The 20,151-nt window shown below is 44.2% G+C and overlaps 1 protein-coding gene across 2 annotated transcripts in view; it reads right to left on the bottom strand.

Annotated features, from left to right (window-relative positions):
* GLI2 (GLI family zinc finger 2) overlaps positions 1 to 20,151 on the bottom strand; it is a 199,772-nt gene that overhangs the window by 129,171 nt on the left and 50,450 nt on the right. For both annotated transcript variants that reach the window (XM_005244246.3, XM_027796495.2), the window contains exon 2: positions 17,072 to 17,234. In XM_005244246.3, coding sequence (XP_005244303.2) covers positions 17,072 to 17,204 — 133 coding nt within the window. In that variant the 5' untranslated portion in view covers positions 17,205 to 17,234. The remainder of the gene's footprint in view (positions 1 to 17,071; positions 17,235 to 20,151) is intronic.

The raw sequence follows: 20,151 nt of genomic DNA, 5'->3' as shown, positions 1-20,151 counted from the left end.
TCCTTCATTTGACTGGAGAAAGGGCTTGAAAAAATTCCTTGCAGACAGCTTTTTTTTCTTCTGCTTTTTCTTGTTATAAAGTCTACACATGCTACAAGGGCACAAGGGATGGAAAAAGTATTTAATTAGTATTTCCAGAAATATCCTCGCCTAACCCATAATGAGGTCATGCCAGATCATAATCCTCCTCAAATACAAGAGACAAAGTGATTTCCTTTCATACAACATCCTTTTTTGGGTACAGCATTGACAGCTTTTCTGTGGTTTCAAAGGAAAAATAAAATCGAGTCAGTCTGAGTGGGGGAAGTCCAGAAACACCTAATACATCTTCCTGTGAGATGAATTCAGCAGGCCATACCTCAGTGAAGAAGGAAAAAAAAAAAAAAAAAAAAAAGCAAAACCAAAAAACCCACCCAACCAAGACCACAGCTCCAGTCTCCATCTGCCCAACTGAACCCCTTTGAACTGTCTGCTCAAATAATATTTCTCTTAAATCATAAGGCGGTGTGTTTGGGCTACCTGTCTATATGCTATTCCTCCCACCTGCAGGAACAAAATGAGACTGCTGGGTGGACCCTGGAAAACACAGAGCACTGCGGGTACCACCTGCCCAGTGGCCCAGGGATCAGCCAGATCAGCACTGGTGTTGCTGGGGCTTGGCTTACACCAGATTGGTGCTGGCAGCAGATACAAAGGTTTGAGACCAACCTCATTGCAAGGTCACTCTTCCTCCTTTAGTGCTTCCAGCAGCCAGTGAGCTGCTGGGCTTTGAAGAGACTCCAAAAAAAAAAAGACTGTCCCTCATGGAGTCCCTCCTGGGTACAGGGTTGGGAGGAGCAGAGGCTCTGAAGCTCAGGAAACACCAAGGCCACAAAACCTGTTCTCTATAACCTGTTCTCCTTAGAATACACTTCATGGGCTTTCACTAATTTGTCCCTGCAATAAGCCCAATAGCTTGTTCATGGCAAAAATACTAACTTGGAGAAAAGCTTCCAATCTCATCTTGATAAAGACATCAAGATCCTGAAACCCCACCAGTTCCTATAGTGGCCTACCCCAATAATTATTCAACTCTACTGTTTCATTCAGGCAGGGAGCAAAGCTCGGGTGGACTCGGGTTTAGCTTGCAGCTTGTGATGGTTCATCAGCTCTTCCCCACGGGAATAAGGGGCCAGAGAGTACAAAGCATTTTCTCTCCTTTAATACGCTGGAATTAAAATAAATCAGAAAGAGGCCATTATCTGCTGTATTTGCCCTCTTCTGCAAAACACAACCATGTGTTATTTCACTATAGAAATCACCGGGCAAAGCTGATTTACTGACCAGTCTCAGGAAACCAGTGGTTCTCCACTCCTCTCTCCCATCCCCCAAAGTTTATTGTTGAGTTCTTGGAACATCAAGCACAAGAGTGTGAAATAATTTAATGGTGGGGGGATTTTTCACCCTCCTTCTCTATCCCAATATGACTAAATTTATTGATTTTGGATTGCTGTAAATTATAATGTAATTATCCTGCTGCACAAGCAGCTTCCCATTCCAGAAATTAAAAAGCAATTCAGGTAAATGATCTTTAGCTATCATGGTGCATCCCTGCAGAACTCATTAAGCTGGGGGATTAGACAGAACACCAAAACTCTTACAGGGCAGGTGACATTGAAAACTATCATGCCTGAAAATACAGAACTTCCTCGGGAAGATAACAGGGGCAAAGCTGCTGCTGGTGTGGTTCCCCCCCCCTTTCCCAACAACTTTGAAATGTTATCAACTCATACATCTCCCAGGATTTCTAATGCTCACTTATTGACCCTTTCTAAAAATAAACACCCTTTCCTTTGAGACAAGAATGCCGTTAAGTGGGAAAATTTATGATGTGGACAACATCACATTGCCATCCGTAGAACCTTGTTACTTGATCCCCTTGGATCTCAGGTGGAAAAGCAGCTCATGCCAGTCAGAGTCAGCAAGTACTTTCTGAGGTGGGAGACTGCCAAATGGCACTGAAGAAAGCTCATACCAGATTCGTAGCCAGCTAAGGTTCATTTTCCAGCTCTCCCTAAAGAAAGCTCTATCTGGTAGGATCTCGAAAAGATTAATCACTGATTGATTGTAGTCACAGAAGATATTGCCGTACATGCCCTTTGCCAGCACAACTGTTCTCAATACCTCCAGTCTTGTCCAAAGTTTTGCCTCCCTAAAGCTGCCTGCTCTCAGTCAGTTAAGGCATTTTGCACTTGCTATTGTATGCTGCTGTGATGCTGCAAAGCAGCCATCACCAGGCTTCACACCCAAGGCAGCTACAGCCCTTGGCAGATGAAAGGATACGTGTGCATGTAGTTTGCACATCATTAAGTTCGTAAAAATGCTTTGAGGATGAAATGTGCTACATAAGTATAACAGGTTATTAAATTTCTTGGTGCCATTTCCTTCATCTAAGTTTGCACTGGTCTTCAATGGACTGTGCCTAAACCTGCTACTGCTTTTAGCTTCCCGGTTGTTTTTTTTTTTTATTCCCCTTGCCCCAGGAGATCTGATGTTTCCCCTTGCAACCGATGAGTCTTTCACACTTTCTGGCTGGCCCCGCACAGCTGCTGCGCAAGCACAGGGCACGGGGAGTCCCCTCTGCCTTCCAGGCTGCGCATGTGCAGCACCCCTGCTCATCTCCTCTGAAAGCGGCAGCAGCCAGACTTGAAAGCCACCTCTTGCTGCCACCACCCTTCCCTAATACAGCCCCTATTTAACAGTGAAGGCAGCTACCACCTTTGAGCAGGACAGTGCAGATCCTCAGGATATTAGCCAAACACTGGAGAGATTTATAAACTTGTCAGTGTGACCAGGGTACTCAGAAAAGATGCCAAAACCTTCTGTTTAAGAATCTCCTACACCACCATAAATTTCAACTTTATCTGCAAGTTGTTCTCGCTGTGAAAGTTCACTAGTTCTGTTATTTCACTTCTAGTAAGTACCATGTCCTAATATGGGCATTTTTGCAGCATTCAGCTGAATTCTGAAGATATACGACATACCCCAGTAGTCTTTTCTCCCATTAAAAACAGTCTAGTAAGTCAGAGTCTCATGACAGCCCAAATCATAATATCTAGTCTCTGTTTCTAGCAGAGAGGGCTCAGCAATCCCTCTCTCCACATCTTGCCAACACACGGTGTCATGATTACACAAGGCGCTGCAGCAGGAGTACAGGACATCAGTGCAAATCTCCATTCTTTTTTGGGATGCACGCATACTTTTCAAATTTCCTAAAAGGAGAGATTATTTGGTTTTGGCCAAGCATCTGAAACCACTCGCAGGCCACACACAAGTTACCGAGTAAGCAGACGACATCCTCTTCTCAAACCCTTATGGACAAACAGATTTTGAAAACATGTACTTCAACCACCTCAGCAAATTGTTTCCCCCATGCGCTGGTGCCAGGAGCCCAGTGCCTGCCCTCCCTCCACCTTCTCCTCCTCCTCGCTGCTGCCCCTTTCGCTGCTTACAGCAATGAGGACATTAGTGCTGGACTGAACCTGCTCCAGTTCTTTTATATAGATTTAAACTGTATAATTTGATCGTGACCACAGGCAGTTTTATTGCCCTGATTTATATGGAGCCTTGCAGGGGTTGTTTGTTTTGTTTTTTCCTTCCCTTTTTTTGGTAAGAAAGTGAGATTCATAGAAATCCTTCCCTCGCTCCAGCCTGAGGACAAGCTGAGGGACCTCCAGTGCTTCCCACAAGGACAGCAACAGGCCTGGATGCCATCCTCCCTCTCCCCTCACAGTGGCCTCAGGGAGGGGTGAACACGCTGCAGGAGCTGGCTGAAGCTTCTCCACGAGCACAAATCCTCCCCGTGGCCCTCACGGCGTCACAGCACTTAGCTTGTCCTGCCTGAGAGGATAGCCCAAGTGACGTCTGGGGTAATTGATGTTGCTGCTCCCCTTACCCACCAGTGTGACACCCCAATGGAAACCTCAGATCTCTCCCCCTCTTGCCTGCTAATCTTCCAGAAAATCTCCCAGGAAAGTCAGCAAAAGGCTCCTTTGACCAAGCCATCACTTTTACAATCCAAATAGCAGGGGATGAAAATCCAGGCAGCTCTGCCACAGAGCTAGAGATGTGGCTGTCAGGCCAGGCATGTTCCTACCAACCATCTGCATTCCCAGGGCACACTAAACCTGGGATCTGTATTAGTATTCTCCGGCAGGCATCTGGCAGATATTAAATACCAGCCTCCCCAGAGAACTTGTTACCTCCTCATGCTTGACTGGGTGAATATAAGTGAGAGTCGTGCTTGTATCTGCTACCTGAAGAGGCTAGACGAAGCCTGAAACACGCCAAGACCCCATATCCGTCATTACCATACCAATTTCCTGAATGAAAATCCTGCCTGTCTTTCATTTAATCTGTCCTCTGTCTCATTACGTGACCAGAACATGTTGTACTAACTACAAAGACAGGTCAGTGTGTGACTCAAAACCTAATTTCTATTACCTACCTAAAGGATTACTGCCTGGATGAGCATCATGTTTTAGAATAACAACAACAAAGTCCGCGAGTAGTCCTGCCTTGTCACTGGCATGTAAAGAGCTAATTTTGCACTAGGCCATGGGCTTAGAGAAAAGGTTCATCAGAAATCCAGGGGTCTTAGCTTGGGAACTTCATCTACACAACAAACACAGATTTTCTTTCTAGTTTCTCTACCTTTTGGTTTTTTCTACACCCAGCCAGTTCCTTCTTATGCTTCTCTGAGTGTGTAGCTCTTCCGCTAGCTCTTCTGCTGAAGTACTTCATGACTTTTCCCTTTGCTACTGAGTTCTCTTGAAGAGCCCAAAGAACGTTGTCTTTTGGCTCAAACCCTGCTGCTACAGTCTTGCTCCTAACATTTCTAGAAAACAACTGGTCAAAGGCCTTCCAATCCCTCTACACAACTTGGCATTCCTCCCTCACCTCTGCTGTGTAAATCATCTTACCTGAGTCAAGACTATTGACCATAATCCACCATGGTTTCCACAAAGGACTGTAAACTTCTCTCTGCCACTCTGAGATGGCTGGAACCTTGTGTCTTACTGCATCTGGCAATAATTCTACAAAACTTTCAAGCAAAAATCACATCCTCCTTAGCTATGGGTTCACACAGCACTGATCAAATAATGCTGACACCACCTTTTGCCTCATTTAGGAACACAGCAATTGTCTAGAAAGAATATTTCAAAATTACCTGCAGAACTGTTACCAGAAAACTCACAGGCAACATGAGCCACTGTCCACTTCATGTGCACCCAGAGGCAGATTGGGAATGCTGGGCTTGCACATCTGCACCCTTTGTGAGCAATCTGGAGGAATATCATCCCTCCTTTGTGGTATCTACAGCCATGGTGTTCAAGGGCCAGTTCCCTCTTCTGTTTCCGTGCCTTACTCAGATGACATAGCCTTTAAATTCCCACTGTGTCTAAGCATGGTTTGGGCCACCAGCCCCATACCTCACAAAACACAAGGTTAAACGAACCAAATTCAGGAGGACATTTCTATTCTGCCCTTAGGACTTAACTAGTGGAAGGTTTTGAAGTTAGAAAAGAATAGTTTTTCATTTGGGTCACAGAAAGGAAGAATAAACTAAACCATCTTTACAAGAGACACTGCAGATACAGGCAGTGAGAAAAGGCCCTCTGGGCTGATACTTAGAGAAGCTCATTTCTATCCTTGCTCAAGTGCTACAGAGGTTAAAGACCTGCTACAACCTGCCATAAAAGGCAAAAACCACATTAATAGGAAATGTGTTCCCCTCCCCCATTCCAAATGTATTTTTTATGAGTAAACATTTCTGTATTAAGACTTACTGTCTTCAAAGATCCCTTTTATGTCCCAAAGGTAACCATTTAAGTGATCTTATAACAGCCGTTACTTATCTTTACAATGGGCAATGCACATGAACTCAGTGTCTGAGACTTTCATTTTGCTATATATTTTTTAGTAACTACCTATAAATCCAGCCTGTTTCAAATGTCAAGTGACTATGTGGCTGAAAGATAGCCTTAGATCTTATTTCAGATGCTAAGACATTGTTTCGAGTGGAATTAAAAGAAACACAGAAACTTGCAAAAATAATAAAAAAAAATTCCTCCCAACCCTTTTAGCTTGCTTACAGAAGTGATGCAGGATGCACAGAACTCAGAAAAAGAGATGCAAGTGTTTTTCACACATTCAGGCACCTCACATCTATTTTAAGTCACTGCTCCAGCATTTGAAATACAGGACCCTGCAGTGAAGATGTTTTAAGGACATCTTTGTAACAGCACATGGAGGTTCCTCCAGAGTTTTCCAAAGGGAAAAAATTGAACCAGACAACAGTACTGCCAGCTTCTCTGCAGCTGATTACAGTATTAGAGTGCGCACGTGCACAGCAGGCTAATGGGAAGGAAAGCTGAAACCAGGGTTTTCTCTGAAGCTGTCATCCCACATCAGTGATTTTCTTTTCCTTCCATCACCTGGCTCCCAGAACACCACCTTTCCTAGGACTCTAATTACAAAGGACTTTGCTAAAACCACTGCCTATTGCTTGGGTCAGGGTGAAACCCTGAACCTCTGCGTGGTTTCTGTGAATTCATCCAGATCTGTCCAAAACTCTGTCCACGTACTTTGAACATCAGCAAAGTGTTTGATCAACCTCACCCATCGACTATGTATGTAGGAAACCCTCTTAAACTGGGAAAATTATCTTTCTCTTGTTTCAATACAAAAGATTTACACAGCTATTAACAATGCAATGTTCTCCAACTGAGTCTGCCAGGTAAGATCGCCTGAAAAACTTTCTTACTCCAGAGCACAGCATGACCCCTTGGAATACAGTCAAGCTCTATGTAGCCCCAAACAGTCTCTCTGCTACAGATATTGAAAATACCTTCCCTATAAGAACTTAACCTTATCTTCCCTCACCCTGCAAATCGGCTTTATTGGCCCCCTTTGACAGCAGCAGGTTGACACCTCAGACATATGAACAAGGTCACCCTTGTAACACAGCGCCCAGGGGCAGCAGCACCCTCTGGCAGGCAGAGGGGAGGGGGGAAAGGCAACCTTTATGCGGTCTGACCCGTTAAGTGCTTCAGTATGACCAATGCCATAAACATGCTAACCAGATGCTGATGGATGGGCCTGGGGGCCCAAAGAACAACGCAAGTTCATTATATAAACAGGGGAGCAAAGGGAAGTCAAGCAGCTTTCCCAAAATCATGAAGGAAGTTTGGGGCTGGATCAGGAACTGAAGCTAATTTTCTCCAGGCTCTATTCTGTGCCCTCACTGTAGGGAGCCACCAAAAAATTGGGTATCTTCACACAAGCAGCCTCTGGAAGTCGGGTCAGCTTCCCACAACACATAATAATTCCCCTCGTTAAAACGGGATGTGCAAACCAGTACCTAAAGTCCTCACCTTTGTGTTTCTTTGTTTTTGCTTTAAAGTGTGGCTGTAAATGCCTCAGAAAGAACATCACCAGCTCTACCCGTGAGCCGATATGAACAAGATTTAGCTTAACCACGAGCTTTATGGAGAAGGCACTTGCACGCATTCACACAGGATGCTGATATTCACACAGCCAGCATGCAGAAGAGGATGCTGTTTATTCTCCCCATCACCCCACAAAGAGCAGCCATAAAATAAGGTGAACCCCAGATAGAAGAACAGTGTACAAAAAGATCATTTCCCCCCCTTACAAACAGAGCAAATCATTTCACATGGGGAAAATCTAAAAATTCCCCCACACTTTGGACCCAGGGTCAGGAGTGCTGAGCCCTTACCGCTCTCTGTAGTCTCAGAGCATCTCGTTAGGTGCAGAAGTATCTCCATTTTCTTTAAACGATTAAACTATTGTTGAAGCAGAGCACTCAGGGCCAGGGGCTTACAGGAAGATACCTCACATCTATTGGATAGATTTCAGGAATGCTCAGACACTAATCTTTTATATCAATAAAACTGAAGTCATCAAAATATCTACTTTAACTGTTTAGTTAAGGATGCATCTGTTACAAGCTGTGATTTTTTTTTTTAAATCTGTTCGAGTCAGGAACTGATCCATATAAGAGAAGAGAACAGCTTTCTGGCCAAAATGGCACCATCCAATCCCTGCAAATGTTGCTGTATTTTTAAAATCAGATTTAGTGGTAGTAAATATAAATATTTTGCTTGCAATACTCCTGTTCTTATATACAATTTACTTACAATTGGAAGCGTTTTCAATGGAATACAATCTTAAAAATAGCTGCCATTCCAGAAGAAAAAAAGAGGTATAGAAAAGAAAAGGAGAAAAGCCTCATGGAGCTCTCTAACAAACGGTAGAAAAGGCAAAACTGCTTTCAGACAAGTCTGCTTGAAATCTTTTTCATGTGTGGTCATGTGGGATCGCGCTTGATAGCTTTTTTATTTATTTTCATTGTGGACTTGGTCAGCCTACATGCCCAAACTTTTGCTCAGTTCCTTCCACCAAGATTTACCTGATTCAATCCAACACCACTATGGGAGTCGCAGAACACCCAGTGCAGGTCACTTCCAAACACATGTAAACTGACAAGTTTAACATAATCCTAAACCACTTAGCATGAGGAGACTACATGCATTTTGTTCCTTCAAGAGCTAAACTTATAATCTTGGCTGAGATTTATTCACTGTTATTACCAATAAGATCAGAGAACTCATCCTGCTAAACACAGAACCCACCCGGAATTCATGGGATATTGCTTTATTTAAGAATTTTTAAGGTTTCTGCAAGTTATGTCCCACTTGGTTCTGGAGAAAAAATGTACCCCCCTTAATTATGAGCCCACTGTGCTAGGTACTGGACAAAGGCACTGCCAAAAGTTAGTTCCGATTCAGTAAAATCCTATTAATGCTACTGAACATTTTCATACCCTTATGCAACCAAAGGGAAAAGTACTGACTGCTGCAATGGGATCTTCTCAAATGCACTATATGATGCATAGCAACTTGTGTTCAACTCTCCTGAAGGGAAAGAAACAGCTCCCCTGTTTGGCAGAAGGGCGTGAGAATTTGAGTCATTTGACCATGATTACATGGCATATCACTGAGAGAGGAAGGATTTGCTAGTAGATATGGTGACCCAAGGGACCTGAGCCAAGTCCTCTGTACCACCATGGATGTCCCATGTATGCCACCTATGAACGCCCATAGTTGCAGAGACAACCAGTTCTTGACATCTCTCTGAAACAGCTGAACCCATTACAGCCACTTTGGCCTTGAAAAATCCTCTGTGCCCCCTGTCTGCAGAATGGGAGCAATGACATCTCCCTGTTTTACCAGGATGTTCATGTGCGGAGAGAAGCGCAAGTATTCAGGCGCTGTTGGGGCTGACCAAGGTAAGAGAACCCCTGCCAGGTCCTAAGCTCCCAGAAGCCACCAGATAGCACAATCAATGTTCTCTAATAAAAGGAAAAACTAGTGCAGAGGAACAGGCTGTGTCCTCCCAGGCCTCTGCATCTTGCTCATCACCACATGAAACCATGAAAACAGACCGCCTGGTTTTGGAGGGGCAGTTTAAGGAAGAGACAAGCAATGCTAAATCCTACTTTCACTCTAAGGTGTAGGGATGTGTTCCCAAGGCCACGCAGAAATTCTTTACGAAGTGCTGGGAATACAAGCCACATTTCTTGGTGCTGGTATTGGATGCACAGCATTTCTAAGAACATTTTTCTCTGCCACTCGTCTGACCCTGGGAGCAGTCCCACTGCTCTGCGCAGGCAGCCGTGGAACGCTCTGCCAAACCCTATCAATTATTTAGCGTCAAAAGGAAGACTTAATCTGTGTGATAAAAGAATGGATTTTATCTAAGGCTTGTTCCCCTTAAAGTGATTTACACAACTGGCCTCTCTAGTTGCTTCCCTTAACATAATTATTTACTTTTGCATTAATAGCCTTCCTTCGCTTGGGTTATTTTTAGGAGCCTTTTGTAGCCTTTAGAATTTAGTAGGTTTTTTCCTTGTCTTTTTAGTGGGGATTTGAAATTGCCCATCTCTCTGAATGGGCTGTTAAAACACTAGTTTTATCAATGCTGGCGTAAAGCTGGAACAGCTCTGGGAAGCAGCTCCCCCAGCAGTGTGGATACTTGTATGTCGAGTTTGCTTCTGACTTGAGAAGCCATGGGGTGAGATTTCAGTCCAGACCTGGCAGTCAGGGCTCTCAGACCACTCATCGGGCTATGGGCTGATGAACGTGAATGAAGGGCTTCAAAGCATTAATATAGTCCCACCTTGGTTCCTTGCTTTAACCCCACTCTGCAATTTTGGCCAAGTCAGGAAGACTGGGATTTATCCACCTAACGTTAGCCACCGCAAACCAGGTATGAAGTCCTCAAGGGAAAAAAGCAGGCGTCTCCACAAAGTGGTTTACTCCACCCTAATGCAAAGAGACCCCAAAATAGACACCTAACTTCTAGGCAGTCAGCCTCAGACAAAACAAGTCCCATTCCTGGTCCCCCATGATTATGGCAGGCTCAAATGCCGTGGTGAATGGATGATGTTGGGAGAATTAATTCACAAAACCTGTGAAAATTCTCAGATGCTCAGGCAGAAAGCTGCCAAAGGTACTAAAAATCCAAACTGTGGGGACATACTGGCAGCACAGAGGAGACAGTCCAGGAAAGCATCATGATAAATAAAATGCATTATCACCACTGGCTTTTCTTACTTGACTCTAATTGACCAACCCACAAATAGGTAAATTTAGCATCAGTTAAAAAGGTTATATTTAGGTACCCTCCAAGAGGCACTTTACTGAAGTCTAAACTGGATCCACAGAAAAGAAGATACATCAGTACTTGCCAGAATAAGCTGTTGGAGCTTACAAAACGATAGAAAAGTGGAAGCTATTATTATTACAACTATTATTAATGATAATAACAATACACTCACAAAATACAAAATTATTTCAGGTGGTACTTAATGGTTGGGATACCAGTGACAGAACCAGCCTGTGAAGAATACCTTTTTTCATTTAAAATATATAAAAGCTTTTCAAGTTGGCATGCAATCCTGCAGTGTGGTTGGGGATGAGATTAAATTACTCTGTCTTCAAAGTACCTTGGCATTTGTAATGGGCTGAAATTGTAGGAACTTCTGGTATGACAGTTTGGGGGAGCCATATACAATCGGTGAACGCTGGATGATGTTATGAATCACGGAATCATTTAGGCTGGAAAAGATCATCAAGTCCAGCTATATCAAATGCTTTGGTGATACTGACTCTAGCATTAGCTGCAAGGGCTATGCAATGTGACCCAAAGATTCTGTAAACTTTAATTTACTCTGAGTTTGCACCTTTGTCCACAGGGCTGGCTACCACACAGATAAACCAAGGACATGGGCTCAGAAAAGGGATTTCCCCACTGAGGAAAAAAAAAAATCCATTGCCAAGAAGTCAGACTCCAATCACTTGTTTAAGCAAAGCCAAGGGTTACCCAACAAAGATGTATGGCTGTATTTTAAAGAAAAGACTACAGAGATTCAGCATTGCAAGCCACCGACTTGCAGAAGAAAAGATGTGCTTTTGTGGCACAAATCATGGCAATTTTAATTACTAAAATTCTGTCACATGTAGCTGAAGAAATAAACCTGGTGCTCCCAGAGTGCTCTCCACCATGTCTGCACACTGATACCGCTCATTGAACATAAAAATGGTGCAGTATGGTTTTACCTTCATCCATCTCTACATGGATCCTTCTAAACTATCCCAAAGAGCAGGTGTTAGGTGACCAGCTGGATTCAAAGCTGGAAGCTAGTCACAGGCCTGGATATCCTGGAACTGAGGAACAGCATCAGCATTGCACCAGTCTGAGCACCCCGAGACCTCAGGCTGCCCAAATGGACAGGAAAGGGTATGGCAGAGACACCTGTAGGCAATCTGGACAGCCAGAAGGGCTACGGTAGCAAAGAAATCCACTTTAGGACCCAACATAATTACTTTTATTTAAGACTAATGGAAATTTTCAGGGAAGAAATACGATCCTTGATTGCTATTGCTCTTACCGCAGGGTTGCACTGAAGCTCTACCCAAAGTGAGGACCACTGAGCTACACTCAGTAGACACATGACAATCACAGTGACTGTCAGAAACATTTTGTAGTCTAAATTACAGGATTTTCCCATCATTCAATAACCACTTGCCCCCTTCTTTCCTGGACTCAACCCAGGCTTTTCTGTTAACCACGTCTCACCAGACAAGGGAAGCTAAGAATATGCTTTTCCTGGTTAAATTCCTTTTCCTGAAAATGTGAACAACTGAATGAAAAACATTCTTTGGAGAAGATACGTGCCCCTACAGGGTGGACAGAGGAGATGACTTCATTGGGGCTGTTCTTCTAATTTGTTTAAGTCTTAGGCCACACATACTATATATCTTTTCAGTGAGCTGAGGTCTGCTGGGATGCTGGCATTTCCTCCTCCTCATTTACATGGTCTTCCCATAAGCCAGCACTGAGACAAGTTGAACTGCACAAGGACTCCCTGCCAACGCCACTCGGGGCTTGCTTACAGAAGACCTCTGGAGAGCGATGGGAGGTGCTCCCTGCCCTTCTCTGCCTATGAAAGGGCTGAGTGTGCTACTTCTGCAGCACTGAGCATTCCTGCCAGCCCATAAATCAAGTGACCAAACTCCATCCCAATCTCTCATCCACTGCAGAAAAGCCCCACACTCTGCCCTTACAGCACACACAGGGCGAAGAGCTGTATTTCATCAACTGAAGCCTTAATATCAGAGGAGAGTCGTTACCTCCTGGAAAAAGTGTAGCCAGAGTCTTACTGGTTCTGCAGCTTGGTTTCCCCATGTTTACACCAAATGACTTGTTGAACTTCATTATATACAAAGTATTTCCATAGATCAGAGGCAGGGAGACCTGTGCAGCTAACATAAAATAAATTACCACCCTGTGATAAATGGTTCTATTAGCAATCCAGATTGTTAAACTCAGATACAACAGGATGAAGGGAGCACTGCCCCATTCATTCTCCCCGCGGCAGATACTGAGTTGTAAATAGGTTATTTTCTGTGTAAATAACACATTAAAACTCAGCATTAGCCGTGTCTTTTGATAGAGAGGAAATTGTTCCAAATAAATAATCTGGGACAGGAATGTAAAATAAGCCAGATTTAATAGTGCATGCCTGCTGCAGCCGTGTTAAACATGACTAAAATGATAAACCCCAGAATATACTAATAGTAAACTATGCTCTGACATCAAAGTAATGAGGCTGTATTTTTACCCAGCTTTAGAAATGCTAAAATTAGTCTTGACAGAGCCAGACATCAGAAAAATGTTTCAAACATAAACACCATCAATTTGGGAACCTGGTGTTTGTGTCATGCGGAGGGTGGGGTGGAGAGAGAAAGGTGCATTCTGGGCCTTGTTAAAGTCAGGCAGTTAGCATTTAGGAGAATTTGTATTTAATTTTTATTACAAGATGAGAAACACAACTTCCTAGATATCTCTGCCTTTGAAAGACTGGCTCATTTAAATTTCTGCTCCAGCCATGTGCCTGGGCTTACTAGTGCGTGCTGATATGGAGGATGTGGCAGTGGTAGCCTGGAGGACACAACCCAGTCTCACTCATGTGGTGCCCTGCTCCAAAGTCTCCTACCCTACGCAGCAACATGCACTTTTGCATTCAGCAAAAGTGTTTTCTGAACATGAAGTGTTATGAGTTGCCCTTCCAGAAGCAAAGCCATCGAAAGTGAGAGGCTTTTCTGCATATTTGACTTCTCTATAGCTCCTACATACTGTCATTAAATCCAGCTTCCATCTCTTTCACACAAACACATGTGCACCTACTGAAACAGAAGACTCTTTAGGCAGCATGATTTATGGAGAAATAGAAAACTAGGAGAGGCTTCCCTGATGTAATTTCTGTGAGGCCAATTTCTGAACATCTGATCAATGAGTTACTATAAAAAAAAAAAAAGTCACAGAAGGTCTTTAAAATGGCAGCTTCGGTAGACTAAAAATATGAGATACAGATTGTTAGTATGAAAGGACTCTTCTTCACTGACAGCATCAACAATACCAATCTCTTTTCCTACAGCCGTACCTTAATTTCCTCAAGGCTGGAAACATTTGGGACAAATATCCAAAGCAAGGGAACCAGAACTGGAGATTGGACATATTATTACCTTATAGTAACAGTCTAAGTAATAATACAATAAAATAGCTATTCTTAAATTATTTAACTAATATTCAGTTTATTGCTTTCAATTACCTTAATTATAAATAAAACCTTATGAATCTATAGATTTCTACAAGGGAAAAAGAAAACCTTCTGATTTGAGAAACACGCTATGTTGGCACTCCATCTGTGTGACTCAGTAGAATAAAGGAGAAGAAATGTGTTGCAAATTACGTTTGTTTGGCTCTGGAGAGCAGCTTAGTGATCTGCAGCACTAGCTGAGCCTTGCTGCCACTTTCTCACATGCTAGTACAAAGAGTAAAACCTCTACAATAAATAAAATCAAGAGTTTGTCTTGGATGAGAATAAAGACTTGTTTGTATGGCCCCAAAGCAGGGTGGGGAGCTCGGAGGCCCTCCCTTTAAAGCTGTTCCCCTCCTCAAGCTGAACATCATAATTAATCTCCATGCCTCGTTTGCTTTCTTCTGTAAGAATATGAGCATAAATATGTATATTTCTGGCCTGTTATGAGTAATTACACTAGTTTAGTGAATCAAATAAGTTATATTAGCATGAATACCACGTAAGTACAGTCTCATTGCTACCCAGCCCTTTTGTTATCATCTGCTAAATCACACCTTGCAGTTAACTGATGTTAGAAGACAACTTTGTATTAATTTTCCTACTTGCAAGCACACACACCATGCTGCTCCCTTTCAGAAGTGTGTATTAGGCCTAGCTAAAATTCAAAGGAAAGCCCTCCAAACCACAAGAGCACGTGCATCACCTGCAGAGTCCTGGGGCCAGCGTCTGATCACACGCTGCTTCACTGCTAGCCGTTTTAGGTCATTTATGAGCACTTCTCTTCACAGCATGGCGTGGATTTCACTCTTTACATCTCATTACACAATGCTTTCATCGCAATTCTCCTGACATCTTCAAACAATCCTCCACTTACTTCTCCACTTCCTCTTAATAAAAGGAGAAATATTGACCCCGTAAATCATTCTTTCCAAAGGCGAGAGCACACTGCTAACAGGACATATAACACTGGATGCTTAAAAACCTATCAAGTGTCTGGGGATACCAAATGGGCTGATGGCATCCTCATTTCCATCACATCTCTGGAAATGCAGTGACTGTTTCCTTGGTGGAGGCACTCTTGAGGCAAGAGCCAAGTTGAGAGAAGATGTTCAATCATAACAGCACATCTGTGGGTTTTGAATTTTAGCACACGCTTGGACTTTGTTGGTGCAAATCAGCCCTTTGGATCTCCCAGTCACTGAGATGATGCCTCAAGTGGGCTGCTACAGTGCTACAGCCTGTGCTTCTTCAACTGGGGTCAAAATTTCCCAGGGGAGGCAAATTTCTACTTGTTGCCATCTCTGCCTTTCCCCAATTTCTGCCGCTCAGCAAACCCTCTTTTCCACCACTTTGTGTAGTGCTTATGCTGCTGAATGGATCTAAGCCATGTTCCTCATAAAGGTGTGTTTCCCATCAAACAACTCTATGTGAAAAGTTTTCTAGTTCTTTTTAAGAAAATTTGGCTAACAAAAGCTAATAAATTTCATCAAACACATGAAATACTCTCAGATTATAATCTAGCAGCTGCTACCTTATTCTGTATATCTGAATCTTCCCGGGTCAACGTGGAAATGAAAACTGAGTAACAAAGCTGTTGAAAAGGAAGAATAGGTAAAGCAGGTTTAAGCAATTTGGGCTGGGAACTATCTTCAAAACTCAGCCAACAGAAAACAAACTCCAGCTGAGCTGTCTAAGGAACAGAGGAGCCCGCTGAGGAGTTGTGCTGCTTTCCTGGGGTGATGAGAAACAACCCTGCAGTGAGGGAAGGGGAGGGAAAGGCTTCATTTTGAGGTAGACTCTGGCTAGCAATAAGGTATATTTTAAAGAGGAAAAAAAAAGATGCCTTCAAAGTTTACACAGCTGGGATGTCTCTTGTCACATCCAAGCTGGTACAGCCCCTTCTAAGTTTGTCTCCTAACACCCTGTCCAGAAAGGATACCCCTTCCCAGTCCCCACCAGGGGCAGCATGATGCCTCCCTGGTGGGCACAGCCTTGGCCACAGCTGGAGCCACCATGAAGGGCCCTGGCACCAATTTGGAGATCCACCAGCACACGTATGCCAGAGAGGGATGTGTTTTCTGGAGCTGTATTTTGCCTGCCACAGCAGGCGAGAGGAGGTAGAAGCAACATGCCTGCACATCACTCTGCACACTGGTGTTACATGCACCAAACACAACCTCATGCCTGCAGGTGTCCACAAGAGCTTCCCAATTGACTTCAACACCACAAGGACCAAAATCTTTCCAAAAACACCAATGGAAAAAGAAATCAGGACCTGAGATATTTCTGATGTTAACAGGGAAGGCGCAAGTCAGGGTGTTTCTTTGTGAACATTCCTGCATTGGGGCTGGACAATCCCAGATTCCTCCTTAATCATGAAATTCCAGGAGCGATGACTGAAGATGGTGCAGTCTGTTTAGCCCATTAGCAGGATCACAGCAGGCACACAACACCCTTCCCCAGCCATGATAACAGGATACTCCTCAGCTCCAGCCAGCCTCGGAGGAGTGGCAGGCACCATGCTGCCTACACCACGCAGCACCAGTTGGCCAGTGGCAAGCAGTGATGGGACACCTCAGCTCTCCAACAGCCGCCTCTCACCACCCATCCTCTCCCTCACACCAGCCCCGTTTGCTGGGAGCAGTGGTGACTCATCACAGTGCAGTGATGTTTGGACACCATGTGGTGACACAACTTCCCGCTCCTGTGACCTCCAATGGCCAAGAACCCCAATAAACTCAGCATGTTCACAGGAGGACAGATGCCACTGTACTTATTAAATTCTTACAGTCTAATGAAAAACACCCCTGCTGCTTTCAAATTGTGGAAAACATAAAGTACCTCCTTGTGCCACTGCTGCTCCTGCAGCTGCTAAAGGAGTGGGTTTCTTCCCCGTCTCCGCAAAGCCATTCCCCTCCAGAACTGCACCTTTCCCTTCTTTTTTCCCAGCAGCCGTTGAAGCAGAAGTTTCCATCTTAGATGTGCATCTTCCAGCTCAGCAACCCTACAGGACATAAAACAAAACCAGATTCTGGTCACCACTCACAAAGCAAGCAAAATCAGCTCCTGGTCACCACTCACAAAGCAAGCAAAATCAGCTCCACAAGGAAGCAGCCGATGGTTTGGCAGAGCTCAAAAGTAAATGACAAGCAGCAAAGATCACCTGGGTTTCTATCTCTAGCGGTACAGCCAAGTCCTGCAGTCACAGGCAAAAGAGACAAAACCCTGCAAAGGGATGGGTATTCTCACATCCCCCTGGCTTCAGGCAGCTGAAGACCTAAAAGGATCAGGACCAGAATATACATTATTCCCCACTTAAGCCTGGGCTACATAATAAAGGTTTACAGGTCCACAGGGCTTTCCAGGATTTAAGGACAGGTGAGATGCAAAAATGTAGTGTGTACAAAACCGATTTGTCCATCCTACACGTGACCTAGCCCACCTTAACAAAAAACTGAGTCAGCTAGAAAGTGCCAATAAAGGTACAGATAAAATTACATTTAAGGTGTTGGTTTTTTTTTTTTCTTTTTCCCAGTTTGTGCTTATTCTGTACGCTAGTTCTGTACCAGTGCCTTGACCAGAACATTTCAACGGTGCTTACGGATAGGCCACAGCAGGTCTGCCAGACCCCATCCAGCTCTCACTGGTGAGGATTAACATCACCAGTTCCTCTCTCACAAGCAAATTCTTCTACCCTGACCGATTGCATCTGAAAATCAGCTACATCTTTACCCCCATTACAAATGGTGAATTAAGTGCCAGTGAAAACTCCATGAAACAAGATGACACCAAAAGCGCAAATCCATGAAAAATAACTGCTCCCGCACTTTTTGGTAGCTTGATCATTTGTTCCGCATGACTCAAACTTAACTGGTCTCCCACATACGGGTATCCCAAATTTAATGTAAAAACGGGGCTTTGCTTTAATGAGGAGGCACGGTTGACTTCTGACTGCAAATACTTTTGTTCGCCCCATTTTAACTTGGTTTATTTCAAATGTCTCCACGTGACTGCTGTTTTCACAGAACCGACGGGGTTATCTGGTGCTACCAGCCTCAGGCTGGTCTTGGGAAAACCCACTGCTAATTCCTCCTTTCCTTTCTAATTTTAATGCAGATCTGCAATTTTTCACATGCAAATTTTCAGATGCAAATTTTTCAGCTCATGAGATACTCTGGAGCACACCGGCTGTTTACCTTACTGGAATTAATGGCATGAACCAAAAAACATCTGGGAAACCAGAAAACTTTTTTTGTGTGTGCGTGCAGCTAGTTTTACTGACATTGTGCCAGCTCAGACATTGCTCTTTTCACTCTGGAGGATCCACTGACTCCCGTACATCTTGGATTAAAAAGTTAACTCTCCTAAAAGTTTCAGAGCACATAAAGGTTTCAGGAACTCCCATGTGCAATCTGTAGCTTTTACCCCTTAGCTGTTCATGACCCTGGCTGTGGACACTTCATTTTGTGATTGGTTTGGGTTTTCCCTTCTCGCTATTTTGCAGGTTTTCAAGCAGGTTTCGTGCTGTAACTTCAGGACAGACAAGCAGGAAAGCGAAGATCCCTCTTTCCCTGCCACATGCTAAGCCCCACGGCTCCGCACAGCAGTGCATGGCCCCATGGTTTGAGGCTCCCTCGAACCCGCTGCTGGGGACCCTCCGCACTGCTCAGGACAGGCTGTCCTAAACCACTGCCTCTGATCTACTTTAAAGCTTTCCTATAAATACAGAGCCATCCTTGCTGGCACCCCAGAGGGACCTGGCGCGTGGTGGATATGGTCCTCCAGCACTGCCACCACTGCCAGGGCTCCAGCAGGATGGCAGCCTACAGAGCGGGGAGCAGCTTACCCCAGGAACCTTCAGGCACAGCTCACGTTAATGGGACAACTAAGTGATGAATCTATGGTCAGGACTTGCAGCTGTAAACAGCAAGGCTTGCATTGGAAATGACAGGACCCACAATTACAGGCTTTACTGATGACACAAGGCTCCAGTGAATACCGAGGTGGCCCCTCAGGGTCCTGCCCCGGCATGTGCTGGGCCTGATGGCAAACACGGGATGGGTTCCTGGGGGCCAGGACTTTACAGTGGTTTAATCCAGAAATCAGGTTGGGTTACAGACCACGTATGAAATAAATACACTCAAACTGGAGGAGTATTTGACCTAGGTCTGGCAGCCTGGGCTTCTGTTCGCTAAGCAAATAAACTTCAGAGGCTATATTACTAGCCCCCCACCTGTTTCTTCTTAGTCCCTCCTTTCAAGGCTTTGCACTTTTGTTTGAAACCAGACGCTTGCCCTCGCATCCCTCCCAGCCTCCTCCCTCCCTGTTACCCTGACCCTCAGGGCAGCCTCATGCCCAAGGGAGCTTCCAGAAATTGTTCTGCTGTGAAACATGCAGGTTAGAGCCATGCTTTATTCCAGAGAGGTGCCTGAAGTGAGATCTCTAAATCCCTGCCAGAGACACCTCAGTAGGGACCCAGTTTTTCAGGTGTGTCATTTATCCAACTGGAATTGGACAAGACATCAAGCCTTTATTTGAAAATCTGACTTTTGTAGCTGCATGCTCTCTTTTCAGATTAATTATGAATTAAAAAAAAATGTTTCTTGTAAATGGTTGTATTAAAGAGGTAAATTCTTCTCAGATACTGGATTAGGAAAAAAAATAATGCAACCACTCCAATCTTACAGGGTTTAGGGTAATAAGTCTATAATTATTTTTGCTTCATAAGGGTGCTTGGAGCAGAGCAGACTGGATGAGAGGCTCCGAGTTTTCCCTTAGTCAGTAGCAACCAAAAATCTTTCTCCTTCACAGGCACCCACAACCAGAGCTGACCATCCCAGCCTAGAAGGACACAAGCATCCTCCCCGGCCGGATCCTGCCCTGCTCAGCACCTCCACCCACAGACCGTGACAGAGACCAGG

The sequence above is a fragment of the Falco peregrinus genome, chromosome 8 (assembly GCF_023634155.1).
Source record: "Falco peregrinus isolate bFalPer1 chromosome 8, bFalPer1.pri, whole genome shotgun sequence".
Lineage (NCBI taxonomy): Eukaryota > Metazoa > Chordata > Aves > Falconiformes > Falconidae > Falco > Falco peregrinus.
This window is presented reverse-complemented; position numbering and strand designations above follow the sequence as displayed.